This window comes from Blastomyces gilchristii, assembly GCF_000003855.2.
Source record: "Blastomyces gilchristii SLH14081 genomic scaffold supercont1.37, whole genome shotgun sequence".
Lineage (NCBI taxonomy): Eukaryota > Fungi > Ascomycota > Eurotiomycetes > Onygenales > Ajellomycetaceae > Blastomyces > Blastomyces gilchristii.
In genome coordinates, this window is record NW_003101646.1 from 81,257 (window position 1) to 94,349 (window position 13,093).

At 43.1% G+C, this 13,093-nt stretch overlaps 4 protein-coding genes across 4 annotated transcripts; 2 read left to right on the forward strand and 2 right to left on the reverse strand.

Moving 5' to 3' along the window:
• Positions 1-479: 479 nt before the first annotated feature.
• Positions 480-941, forward strand: BDBG_17974 (uncharacterized protein; the record flags this gene model as incomplete). Its single annotated transcript, XM_031725581.1, has 1 exon — positions 480-941. The coding sequence occupies one exon, from the start codon at positions 480-482 to the stop codon at positions 939-941; it is 462 nt and encodes a 153-aa protein (XP_031581288.1).
• Positions 942-1,039: 98 nt separating this feature from the next.
• Positions 1,040-2,097, forward strand: BDBG_17975 (CAMK/CDPK protein kinase; the record flags this gene model as incomplete). Its single annotated transcript, XM_031725582.1, has 2 exons — positions 1,040-1,138; positions 1,192-2,097. 2 exons carry the CDS (start codon positions 1,040-1,042, stop codon positions 2,095-2,097), a joined length of 1,005 nt encoding a protein of 334 aa, XP_031581289.1.
• Positions 2,098-4,151: 2,054 nt separating this feature from the next.
• BDBG_09230 (uncharacterized protein) lies at positions 4,152-5,406 on the reverse strand (the record flags this gene model as incomplete). The annotated part of the gene is made up of 2 exons (XM_002620362.2): positions 4,152-4,926; positions 5,268-5,406. 2 exons carry the CDS (start codon positions 5,404-5,406, stop codon positions 4,469-4,471), a joined length of 597 nt encoding a protein of 198 aa, XP_002620408.1. The 3' UTR covers positions 4,152-4,468.
• A 1,460-nt stretch (positions 5,407-6,866) lies between these two features.
• On the reverse strand, positions 6,867-9,143 carry BDBG_09231 (uncharacterized protein). The gene has a single exon (XM_002620363.2). It carries the CDS (start codon positions 8,746-8,748, stop codon positions 7,201-7,203), a length of 1,548 nt encoding a protein of 515 aa, XP_002620409.1. The 5' UTR covers positions 8,749-9,143; the 3' UTR covers positions 6,867-7,200.
• Between the last annotated feature and the right edge of the window lie 3,950 nt (positions 9,144-13,093).

Genomic DNA, 13,093 nt, shown 5'->3' on the forward strand with positions numbered 1-13,093 from the left:
ATATTGGTGCCCTGCTGGTCTGGGGATGAATCACAGCTGCACAGGTGCTGCATGGGTGCCCAATGTTTCCCCTTTATGGATCCCGATCTTGCTTGGGTGCAAAACACAGCACTGTCAAAGCGTGCAAGGCTGCCTTGCCTGCCCGCCTGTCTTTGAAGGGCAAACAATCATGGTGTCAGGGATCTGATTAAGTGGCCTGGGAACTTGCGAAAATCTGCTTGACTGAGTATTAAAGGGACCTCTTATGTGCCCTCCTCCACAGATGTTCCCTTGAATCATGTCCTCCCCCGGCCACTTGCTGTTCGCACCAAGTACAATTCTCATCAGATTTTGCCATTCATAGACAAACTATGCCTGCTCCGCCCTGTGCAGTTCCTCATCCTCAGGCTATATTTTCTCTCTTACCTTTAAACGAAAATGCGCACGCTGTCATTCAGAATCCATCCAACTATCATCTTCTTTCCAGTCATGTTGACAGTATGCATAGGCAGCACCATATGCTAAATGTTGGCTTCCAGATTGGCTCAGCTGCACGATATACGTTGGCCACTCTAGGGCGCAATGGCGACATCGTCGTGGATGGGCCAAGTATCTCCCGAATTCAATGCTCATTTGAAATTCTCCCGGAGTATGATGTCGTGATGCTTTACGATGAGTCAACATCTCAAACCACCCAGGTTTTTGGTGACGAAGCTACGCCGTTCAGGCCTGGATGCAAGCGTAAGGTCGTCGTTGGCGAACGGTTCAACAAGATCATCGGCATGGGTGGTATCGGCTGCGATCAAGTTCAATTCGAAATGGTATGGCATCGGGCTAATTTCAAAGGGGAAGAAGAAGCGAAGAATCGAATAGAAAGCCCTCTACAGGCTCGAACTATGGACAACGTACCTACAGTTGTACCCTCGGAAATCTCTACTTTAAACCAATGGCCTACCATATAACAACTGATAATTCGGTATAAAGTATTGTCTGTTATTGGTTAGGGAAGTTTTGGTGTAGTTCATAAGGCTGTCAATGCAATGTCGACTCGGGAAGAACTATGGCAGCCAAAGCCATTCCGCAACCTCAAGGTGGATTCCAATCCCAGCAAAAAGATCGATTGGAGCGAGAGATTATGGCACTCTATAGGAGTTCTCATGTTAGTGAATCCTTCGTACTCTGCCATGCATCTTGCCTAGCTGATATCAACAGCGAAACATCGTTGAATATATCCACTGGTATTCCTCCTCGCACGAACTGTGGATATTCACCGCCTTGAAAGCAGGAGGAGTGGATAATTTAATTGATCAAAAATACTTTGATCAAAATCCCGGTGGAGTTAATGAGCTTCTTGGTCAGATGCTCCAGGCCCTTGACTATCTCGCCTACAACAGAGTTATCCATCGCGATGTTAAACCAGCCAACATCCTTTACACACCACTTGAATCTGCTCAGTCTCACTTTCTATATCAACTCACGGATTTTGGACTATGCAATTCCACTGATGCCGCCAGATCAAATGTTGGGTCGCCCATGTATCAGGCCCCGGAGGTGCAATCGCCGGGAAGGGACATGCAAACATGCAAAGTAGACGTATGGTCTCTCTTCGTCACAGTGGCGGTCGCGCTGAATGTGAACCAATACGGGAGCAAAATGCTCAGCTCACACGCCGAATGCGTTGCTTTCGCTTTGCAGGCCGCAAGTGCCCCTGAGTTGCAAACGATCAAAGACATGACTGAAATAGACCCCTCTAAGCGTCCTTCCGCAGCGCAGATGCTTGTAAAATGTTATAATGGGAGGGGTCTTACAACGCCACGTAACGAGGTCCCTAATTATCCTAAGGAAAGTTTGCCCATGCCCTTCCACACGGGCTTCCCGAACCCACAGCCGGGATGGCCCCCGTCTGGTCTGGCATATCCCTCGCCTCCTGCCGTGCCCAACGAACATTGGATGGGTGCCCACACGTATGATGGACCCCAATTTCCCCAACGGCAAACTGGGGCGCCTAATCGAACCACAAGCGCGTTGGGCGCTCGAAGGCGGCCCCATCCGCCAACCGATAGCAAGCGAGAACCAACACAGCACGGATTCCCGAGCATGTTTGCGTGGAGACAGTGAATGCCCCGTACGTCCCGACTTGATTATCATTGTACTATATCGGTTAATTATTTATCACCTCAATAATTCGGTCACCGTCTTTCCTCCCAAAACACCACCCTGACCTCTCTCCCTTTGGACTTAGAACCTTCCCTTTTTCAACGAATATGAAAGGACGCAGCTAGCCTTCCCCCTTCCTCCCTCTCTCCGCCACTAGCGTCATCGAGTTGACACACCCAAAAGAGAGCTAGAGTTGTTGGGGCCGTTTTACCAAGCCGTTGCTGGTAATATCCATGGAACCGACCGTCAGGCAGACCGGCAGACTCCAGGACGGGACGCCTTTGCCGCCTTCCGTATCACAAAGCCCAGGCAGGGTATGGGAGGAGGCTGGTATAGCCGATCCCATGGGTGGGGTTTGAAACAGCTCTGTGAGATGTTAAACAGGGAATCAGAGATTAAGCCGCGGCTTTTTCTATTTTCTTTGGGGTTTTTTTTTTTTTTTTTTTTTTTTTTTTTTTTTTTTTTTTCCACCACGACGAATTTTGGTGAATATTTATATATATTCAATGTATGTACAGTACATACGCATACCCCAATTTTCTGCCGTTGACGGCGCTTGGTATCATGGTGGACAACAACTGCCGGCAGAATGTTGGAAGATGAGCAGTGGGACAGGGACAGTGGTTGATTGATACGGGCTCGTGGTGTTCCTATGATGAAAGACAATGAAATTTCGGAGCAGGTGGTAGCGAGAGATGTGTCGGCTGGGAGAGAGAGAGCATCAATGTGTAGTATGTGAGAGTGTATGAGATACACAGCTTCGCGCCCCGTCTTCTGGTGCGTGAACCCATACTCCCATTCCCCCCATTTCGGTTGTTAAATTCTTGGTTGTTACGGCCATGTCTTTACCGGGGTTCTGAGACTCGAATACTGAGGGGGAAAAAGAGAAAAGAAAATCTTCAAGACCTCTTGACGAAATACAATGAAAGTGTGCAAGATCACGTACGTACACAAAGAACTCACATAACATAACCTAACTCGCGTATATTGATTTCAGCAACAGTGGAATTAGCCAGGTTTATTTGGTGGAATTATCTATCCCTGCCATTATTCTCCCGCCAGGGGCCGTGGGTATAACAGCCAGCCAGCACCCTAATTTCCACCACCAATCATATCAGACCCCGGCCAAATGGCAAATGTCTTTCATACATGCAACCCCTCACCTAAACTACCTGCACCACAACACTCTCGCCGCCTAAAGCTATGGGATACGAAACTTCATGCCTCCAGAGGAAACTCACTCTTATGGTTCCTTCAAACCATCAGGCATCTCAAAATCAAGAAGTGTGCTAGGTGGGTGGGTGCGGCATCGGGGTTGGGTTGGCCAGCCTTACTACACGACACTACTTCGTAGTGAAGCAAAAAAATCAGCGACTTCACGCCGTTCGAAAAAACGGAATTGACCAGAATAAAAGACTCGGTAAGGGTTCAAATTCTAAAAACCACAGAGTAAGTCTCTCTACGATGAGAAACATCTCCATGAACTGTTTGTGATAGCTGTTTCTTCCCACCCTCAATGCATTTTTGCATTCTACATCCCACCAACCCCACACCACCACCTGTGCTCTTTCAATTCACATAAACTTTTTTCTCTTCAGCTGGGATTTTACAAAGGCAAAACAAAGGAGGCCGTTCTAAGATTTGAACGGCCTTGTTCAAGCCCTGGGATATGAAAAGATCTCAGGGTAGTGAGTGAGTCTAACCGAGGGCTGATAAGGGCAGGGCGACGACGAACGCCCAAGAGCTTTATTGTCTTATGGAAACATGGCAGAAGATGATGCTATGGCTGAATTCTGACCTTCGTTGCTTTGGCAGGGTTGGGGAAGGACCCTTATGATAGAGAGCCACTGCGGGTATAATAGGCACTCATGGGCGCCTATAGGTATAGATGCCAGCCCTTCTTCTGGCCTGCTTGTTAACGTCACTACTTCCCTGAGTAGTGGTGGCCGTGACAATTAACTACTTGCATCATCTGTTCAAGCTACGGGGTGCAATCTCACTCTATCTCCATAGAGCTTCTCTTAAAATTTCTTTGCCAATTGATGATATTCTTACATATATTGAAGTGGCCGAAAATTGATAAAAAAAAACATCAAAAAGCATAGCTTTGTCTGCCAAAGTCTCTTGAACTCAACTACTTTAACGAACCGCTACAGCTACCCTTCCATCTCACTAATCTGTTTCCCTTCACCATGCATCTCCGATATTAACCGCGGAGGCACCAGCGAATAACCAGTCCCTTGCTTCATGGAATCCTGTTCTTCAGCGAGCGGGCCCAGTCTCGTCTTCCGTCGTCTCCAGAAGAAGATCCACCCAGCCGCACCGAAAAGGACTACGCCAACTCCCACACCAACTCCAGCACCGATTGCGGTTGTTCTTGAACTCGAGCTCCCGCTCCCGCTCTCGCTCCCGCTACCAATATTACCGAAGACGTCGATGCGGGTAGTCTGGTCCCCGATCTCGAAGCGGAGGTTCCAGTTCCAGTTTCTGTTTTAGTTTTCGTTTCGGTTCCGGTACTTGGCGCAGGCGTCGTAGTGGTACTGGTAGCGAGCGTGGTACTGGTAGTGGGCGCGCTACTACTCCCCGTCGTCGTCGTTGTCGTCGTCGTCATCGTCGTGGGCGGCGGCGGCGGCGGCGGCGGCGGCGTTTGGCCAGCCGTTGCCACGATGCTCTGTTCATCAAGCGTGAATCGCGAGGCCTTGGGGTCATCGCAGCAGTTCACTTGCGAGCAGCAATATTCATTTGAATCCTCGCCGCAGAGCATGACATATTCGCCGCCGCTGGGGTTGTCTGAGCTTCCGGGTAGAGGTTGAGTGATTCACCGTTTTAGTTATTCAGGATATTTTTCCCGAATACGCTTATTTTTTTAGGGCATACAGACAAAACGTCCCGCATTTGGGGCAATAGCGAACGGAAAAAATAAAAGAAGCGGGAAAACCGAAAGAAAATCTTTTTTAAAAAAGAGAATCAAAAATCAAAAACTGACTAGCAACACAATTCCTCGGACACCCCGGCGAAGCCCACGTCTTATCCGTACATGTCCCGCGTATAAGGACATCCGGTTTCTCCTTCGACGGCAAACAGAGCAGACCCGATGTGCAGAAGAAGCCCTCTTCGCAACATACGCTTACATCGGTGGTGCTGCTGCCGTTGCTGTGGCAGGGTAGGTCGTTGGAAATCAGAGCCGTCGAGGGTGTAGCAGAGGGCGTTGGCGGTGGGCGTGTTTGCTTGTAGGAGAGAGGTGGTGGTAAGTATGATTATGGTGGCCATGATTGGCAAGAGGGGGGTTCGTTCTTTTCTAGGGGGGGGGGGGGGTATTGCGAGGATGCATTGCTTTGAGGGTAGGGGGTTGTAGGGTATATATAGATTTCTCTTTTGTTTAAAAAGAAAAGGGAGAAACAAAAGAAAAGAGAGAGAGGAAGTTGAAAGGAGGAACTTTTTCAAGGGAGGAAGAGAGAGAGAAGAAAGTAAACAAGATGTAGTTCCATATATCCAATCCCACAGCTCTCGATCACATCACAAAGCATAAGTTTAACCCTTTCCAGCATCTTCTCAGAGCTACCTACTAAGTAGAATGTTACCGTATCCATGTAGTTAAACTTATAAGTTAATGTACACTCATAAAAAGAAATAAAATAAAATAAAATTGTATATTAATAGAATAAAATAGCTATGGAGCACGGAGGTTTGCAGAACGTAGGTCCTTGCATACACTAGTAATTTAAGTAGTAAAGAGATTGCACATTACCATGCCCTCCTGAACTATTTAGAGGCGACTCCAGGCATCACTTCGCTCCATGAGCACTATTTGCCTAGTTATATAAGGGGGGGTCCTAACTTCTAAGCCACATTGAAGGCTTCGGGCTGGAGCAATTTAACTCCGGTAGTTACTGAAATTTCAACCTAAAATTTCTAGTAACTATGTGCAATTGTTTTTCATACAGGACGCCGTTCGCTCGTTGGAGTTATGGGGTGGGGTGGGAGCCAGGAACGGAACAGATAGGATAGGGCTACGCTACAGACTATTGTATGTACGTAGTTAGACCACTTGAGCAAAGTGAACACAGAGTTACCCACATAAGTAACTAGGTAAATAAATATATATAATAATATACAAGCAGCAAAGTGAGTGTAAGCGAGCGTTTGATGCTTGCGCAGTCCCCCCCCCCCTCTACCTACCACTTAGGCCGCAGAGTAGGCCGCAGAGCAGATCATAGATTTGTGCAGTAGTAGCTGCCTGAGTGGCATTGCCTGGAGCAATCACTCCACCTGCAACATATGTAATATAATAACATAGCTAGCCTAGCTCTCAATAGAAGAGATCAATCATCTCACAATTTGATGAAGATGCATGTGAGTGCACAGCACATGAGTGCATGTGAAGAGATATTTTGCATGAAAAAGTTAGTTTTTCTATAATATATAGAGGGATTATTATTATTGACAGGCAGAAGAATTGAACTGAATATATCTGGTGTGCTCAATGCTGGGTTTGACAGTATGTAGAGCATATATGAAACAATGCATTGAATTACAGCTGTTCAAAACATGCTCAGTGAATGAGAATTGTCACATATTGAACAGTGGCACATGTTATGAATGTAGAGATTAAAAATGAACATAGAGAAGAGTATAGAAAAATGTAAATACTGTAGAGAATATATGAAAAAAGCGGAATAAAAAAAAGAATGAAGATTTGAAAATTAATATGAACTGTACAGACATTTAAATAAATCTGATGAGGTGCATGTGATATCATGTGAGGTCATATTAGTGTTTTTTGCATGGAAGGAAAAGTTGGTTTTTCCATAATAAAAGAGAGAGAAAAGAGAGAGATATAGATATATAATCTCCCGCCTGGGGGCCTTGCTGAGGTTGTCAGAGCCATGACAATTTCCACATTAGCAGAGTAGTTACTGCTTTGCTACTTTTAACTTACACCTTCAACTAACTTATAGTAGACAGGACAGGACAGAACAGCACAGAAACAAATCAAACAAGACAAACCAAAATATAAGTTAAATCACCACAACAAAAAAAAAAAGAAAAAAAAGAAAAAAGAAATCACGAAGCCAAGCCAACCCTCCTCTTCCATTTCTTCTCATGCCCAAATTGATGCGATGATGATGCCTTCTTCAATTTCCCCTTCCCACCACCACCATTACCACCGGAACTAGATCCAGAATTCGACCACGACCCCCGCCCACGCCCAAGCCCAAGCCCAATCCCAAACCCTATCCCCATGCCCAATTTTCCAGAATTCAACTTCTTGTCCATCCCGTCCTTGAATTTCTTCCAGCTGCGTTCGCGCTCCTCCCAGTCGGCCATCTGCGCTAGCATGAAGTCCCATGTCTTGGATTCCTGGGCGCAGAGGGCATCGTCGTCTATGTATTGTCTTGTTGGCCTTGTTGTTGTGGTGATTGTGGAAGAGGTGGTGGGTGGGGTTGTCCCTTGGCGCTCGGATGGTGGCAGTGGTGGTGGTGGTGGCTGTTCTTGTTCTTCTTGTTGTTCTTGTTCTTGTGGCTGTGCTTGCGGTTGCGGTTGTTGAGGAGCGCGCCTATCAAGTTCTGACTCTGTGGTGGGCGTAGTGGACGCATTGGGGGCAGTCGAGGGTCTAGGGTTCTCTTCTTGCGGAGGCGTAGAGGTAGGGGTAGCTGACTCTGCGGCAGTGATGAGAGAGCTATATTGGTGCATAGCACGTCCCGCCGAGGCCGGTTGGTGAGGGCGACCAGTGGCCAGGGAGACATTTTGCGCCCCGACACTATAGTTCTCCTGCTGCTGGTAAGTTATATAGAGGCGCTGTGAGCGGAACATTGCTGCCGCAGCTTCGCCCACTAGATCAGGGTCTTCGTGGGGGGAAACGGGCAGCTGAGCAGCAAGGTCGGTCTGGCTGGACGCCACTCCCGCGATATTTCCAGAATCCATCTGCTGAGGCGAGTGGGGACGGGGATGCACGACGCTCTCTTCGTGCAAACTGGCTAGAATGCTGGTCGATGAACTCCGGAGACTAGAGCCCGCCATGCCTGCCCAGAGAAGAGATGAGGAGCGCGGCGGAGTGGAGGTTGCCTCGGGTTCATTCACACCATTCCTGGTCTCAGATACCCCCCGCAACAGGGGGGGGAATATATGTCTGGTCATATTGTCACAGCGAGAAGCCTCCGACGCTCTCCGCTTTGCGACATTGTGATAATGGCGTGACTGCAACCCGCCCGCTACGGGCACCCAGTCTGAAACATTGTAGAGAGAGTGCAGGTGGGAATTTGTCATATTGTTCGATCGACGCCGGTCGTCATTGGAAGACGACGTCGCCGCTACGCCCCCGAATCCCGGTGCATTTTGCTGGGAGGAGAGGATTCCGGATCCGGATGGGGCATTGGAGGAGCTCTGGTTTCTTCCCACATCGCTGACATTGGGTAATGCCCCGGACTCACTCCCTCTGTTCTGTGTTGGATGGGACCCAGAATAGTACGACGGGACCGCAGAGACGTACGAAGGGGCGTTAGAATGGATAGAGGAGGTTTCGGGGTCAAAAGTCCCTGTTTGTCGAGGGGTGTAAGGGGGTAGCGGTTCCGGGTATGGATGAAGCAAAGATCGAGCAGGAAGAAAGGCCATGCCGTGAGTTCCGGCAGGCTAATCTGTAGATTTCCGCTGGCAGACTATCTAGATAGGAGGTCTAATTAATTTGCCTTTTGCCTTGCACACTTTAGAGATATGTAGTGGGAAGGGGGTGTAGGAATGTCCTCGAGATTTCGTCTCTAGACTCGAAAAGCAGCCCTTTTTTTTTGTGTGTTTCAGTTTCAGCAGGAGTATTTGGTAAATAAATACCCGAAAATAGCACCCAAAACAGCCAGGTCAACAACGACGATTCCTGTTTCGCACCACCCCACAAGTAGCATAGAGTTGTTGTTGGTCTGATGGTTGCAAGTCACCATGCGACTGGCAAAGGCGTAGGTAAATGCGCTCAAGGGCTCAAGGACTCAAGGGCTCAAGGGCTGAATGAGGATGAGGAGTAGTGAGAATGGTGGCAGTGCGGGGGAGGGAGGCGAGGGAGGGTTTTTCGAAGTAAACAGTGAGGTCATGCCATGCCGAGCCAATATTTGTTACATGTACCCTGGGGAAGGAAAACGTGGATGGGGCGTTAGTGCGAGAGTTTATATATATATATATATGCAGAGGGAAAAAAAGGTGAGACGATTAGAGAAGAAAACCAGTGAGTTTGTATAAAAAATATATATATATATATATATATATATATATAAAATGGCAGGGCGGGGGGTTACCTTGCGTTGTCTAACGACACACAACCAGCCGGGATAAATAAAGGAATAACTACATAATAACATAATAAATGCAACCCAGATCACACATAGAGACCAGCGAGTTGGCTTATGCAGGCCCCACGTATCATATGGCATGCATGACCGTCTACACAGTCTGCAAGGAGAACAAAGAGGATGAGGATGAGGATGAGGATGGGGTTGGTTTGGCAGTGGCTGATCTTACGGTGATTAATTATTACCTAGAGACTCTCTCTCTCTTCTACGTGTTTTTAATCAGCCCACATCATTTGGATGGGATGGAACTGGGTATAATATCCACGTTCTTGTTCTCCCCAATTCTGGCTCGGATAAACGGCCAACCGGGCCAGGTCCAAGTTGTCTTCTTACCTAGGTTAGTTATGTGCAACCAACCACTTTTCTCTTTTCTATGATGTAGAAAAAGGATTCCTCCTGTTTTTATAGTAGTAGTTAGTACACATTAATATACATCTTGGAGCCATTCAGCCTCATATCAGGGACCAGAATCCCCCTTTCTCTTCTTCTTCTTCTTCTTCTTCTTCTTTTCCAAGCTGTACGTACATGCGGGCAGTTGCCTCGTCTGTACATTGTAGTTAACGCATATACTGTGGAAGGTGTAAAGCTTGTGTGATTCAAAGGTTGCTAGCTTGTGGAAAGTTATATGGTGGAAGGATTAGTAAGCCAGATCATGTGACCTGACACCCCCACTCACCAGAGTAACTATACACAATGCTATATACAAAATTCGCCTTCAAATCAAGTACAGGTACAAAAAATGACTGGAAAATGTGTAGTAATGAAAAACCAGTCATGAGAATCATCATTTTTTAATCCTCTATTCCTCTATCTTCCTCATCTTAATATTCTCCTTTCAATGTGTATATTTCAATATTTCAAGTGATTTAGTAAGCTCATCTGCTATGTTCTCAGCAGATGAAACATATCAGATAGATATCTCATTCTTGTGAATGAGATTCTGAAGAATGTGAAAACAGATCTCTATATACTTCAAGCAGCATGAAATTGCTTCAGAAGAGAATAGCTCTATAACAGACTTATTATTAATATGAATTGTATAAGTCAGATCATTGACTGTGATGAAAATGAAGTGATTATCAGCATTCAGATTGTTAAGATAAAATGAAATAAATTTAGTATCTTCTAGAAGCTCTCAGAGACAGACAAGCTTATATACAGTCTCAGAGAATGTAATATATTCAGCCTCTATTGATGACTTGAAGATCTCTGTTTATCAGCAGCTCTGTCATGCAATAAGGTCATCTATTATATAGATGATATAATCAGTGATTGAACAGAATTCTGAATTTCTATCAGCTTAATTGACATCTGCATATACTACAGATTCAATTTCAGTACCTCTGTGATAGATTATACTCTTATTAATTGAACTCTGTAGATATCAGAGTGTATACTTGTATACAGCTCAGTTCTTTGATATAGACTGAGAGCTGAATTATTCAAGAAATTCTGCAGTGAAGCTCATATTAGAATATGTATTAAATACTAGATATTACAGAAATCTGATACTAAATTAATAGAATTATAGCATAAAATCTGCTGTATATATAATCAGTTTCTTATTATTATTTATAAAATCAATGTTCTTCTTCATAGAAGTGAATATAGAATAATAGTCATTTATTAAGAACTTCTTCAGAAGATTTCTTATAAAGAGAGATTGAGATAATATTAATAAAGTTAAATCTCTATCAATCTTCATTTCTAGATAGCAGTTGAAATTCTCTACATTCTTAATCTTATAATTAGCAGTGATTTTAACTTTGACTCAGTTCAGATCTTTAATTTTCAGACTGTAAAGATAGATATTATTTATATAGATAATTATATAAATCTATCTTTCATTATGAATAAATAGTTCAGTATTATAGAGACTGATATAAAAGTCTGAGTATAATAGTATCTTTCACAGCTTCTTATATTATAAAAGTACTACTTACTTAAAACTGTAGAGTCTCTGTATTAACTCATATATAAGATTATCACAGTCTTCACAGAATTCTGTAAGTTGATTTATATATATCTATTCATCAGTGAATAATTGAGTGTTTAAAAAAGCAGTTATTATATCTATCTACAGAACATATCATTCTCAGAATGCTGAGATTGTTATAAGAGCTTGTGAGATAAATACAGAGATAACAGATGTAAAGATTCTTAAATAATTAATTTTCTTCTATTGAAGATTTCTGCAGACAACTCAGTGAGTCTTATAATAAATAATATTACTTATATTATTGAACTTTTTATCAAATACTCATTAACTGTGAAGAATACTTATTTATAATATTCTCTCAGTCAGTTATCAGATCTCTATCTGTTTTAAATAATTAATCTCTTTAACACAGATCTTATAATAATACTTTCATTTCATAAAAGCTTTGATATATATAAGATTTTTCAGAATTGAAAGTGCAGTAATCTCAGAATTAGTGAGTAGATTTTTAAAACTGTTCTTCACTGAAGCTTCTCTCACTGTAGTGATATTTCTTATAGATATCAGAGAATTATCAGATTTAACTGTGAGTTTAAGAGAATTCAGTGTATTCTGCACTAAAAAGATAGATATTCTTATAAAGATATCATAGTCAATTCATTAATTATTAGTAAGTATAAGAAATAATGAACACTCAGATTGAATTTTCTTATTAATAAATAGATTATTAATTGATGAATTAGAAATTATTGCAATCTCTTAATAAGCTGCAGTGAGTAAATCTGATATCACTGAAGAAATCACTGTAGCTGCTTTACAGACTGTATTAAGTAGAATCTTTGAGTTGTATGAAGTAGTTAATATTGATGAATTAGTAAGATGAAGATTCTTTTGAAAGATAATGTCTTTTAATATATATAAATACTTATTGAAGAGGTTCATTAATCTATAATTAATAAAATTATCATATCTTATAAAAATCAACTCTTTGAAATGAGAAGTTATCTTATTGATGAGCTTGAAAACTATCTTCAAGAATACTTTGCAACTCTATCAGTGAATATTATGTATAGAAGATAGAGCTTCAAGTCAGGTCTTATATAATATAATTAACTTTGTATTTTCAGAGTTCTTATACAATATTATTGAGATTGACATAAGATTAAGCAGCTGTAAGAAATCCCGCTCCTCGCGGATTCTTTACCTCTATTCCTATCTCTCATGTAATCAATAGGGCTAGCGGCCCTTGGCTACACACAACTATATAGACTGGAGTTCACAAATACTATTTATAACTCAGCTTGAATGCTAATATATATTTAATCTCTACATTTTATCTTTCTACTGTGAATACTTCTAGTAGTTAACAGTATATATCATATCAAGCTGCAAACATCTGAATAATCATCTGTGAGCACTTATTCTTACATTTCAAGCTCAGTCAGTCAGCAATCACTTATTATAACTGAAAGAACTAGAAACTCACATACTTCAATCTCTGTAAACTCTACTGCAGACACTCAGAAGTAGTCATCTAAATTATGAATAATCTCTGTAAAAGAAGTTTCAGAGAACTTATCAATTACTTACAGAACATTATTCTCTATATCTGTGACAGAGAAACTCTCTGAACTCATGAATAAATCAATCTTAGTGAAGAACATTCTTGAGTATCTCTTACAGA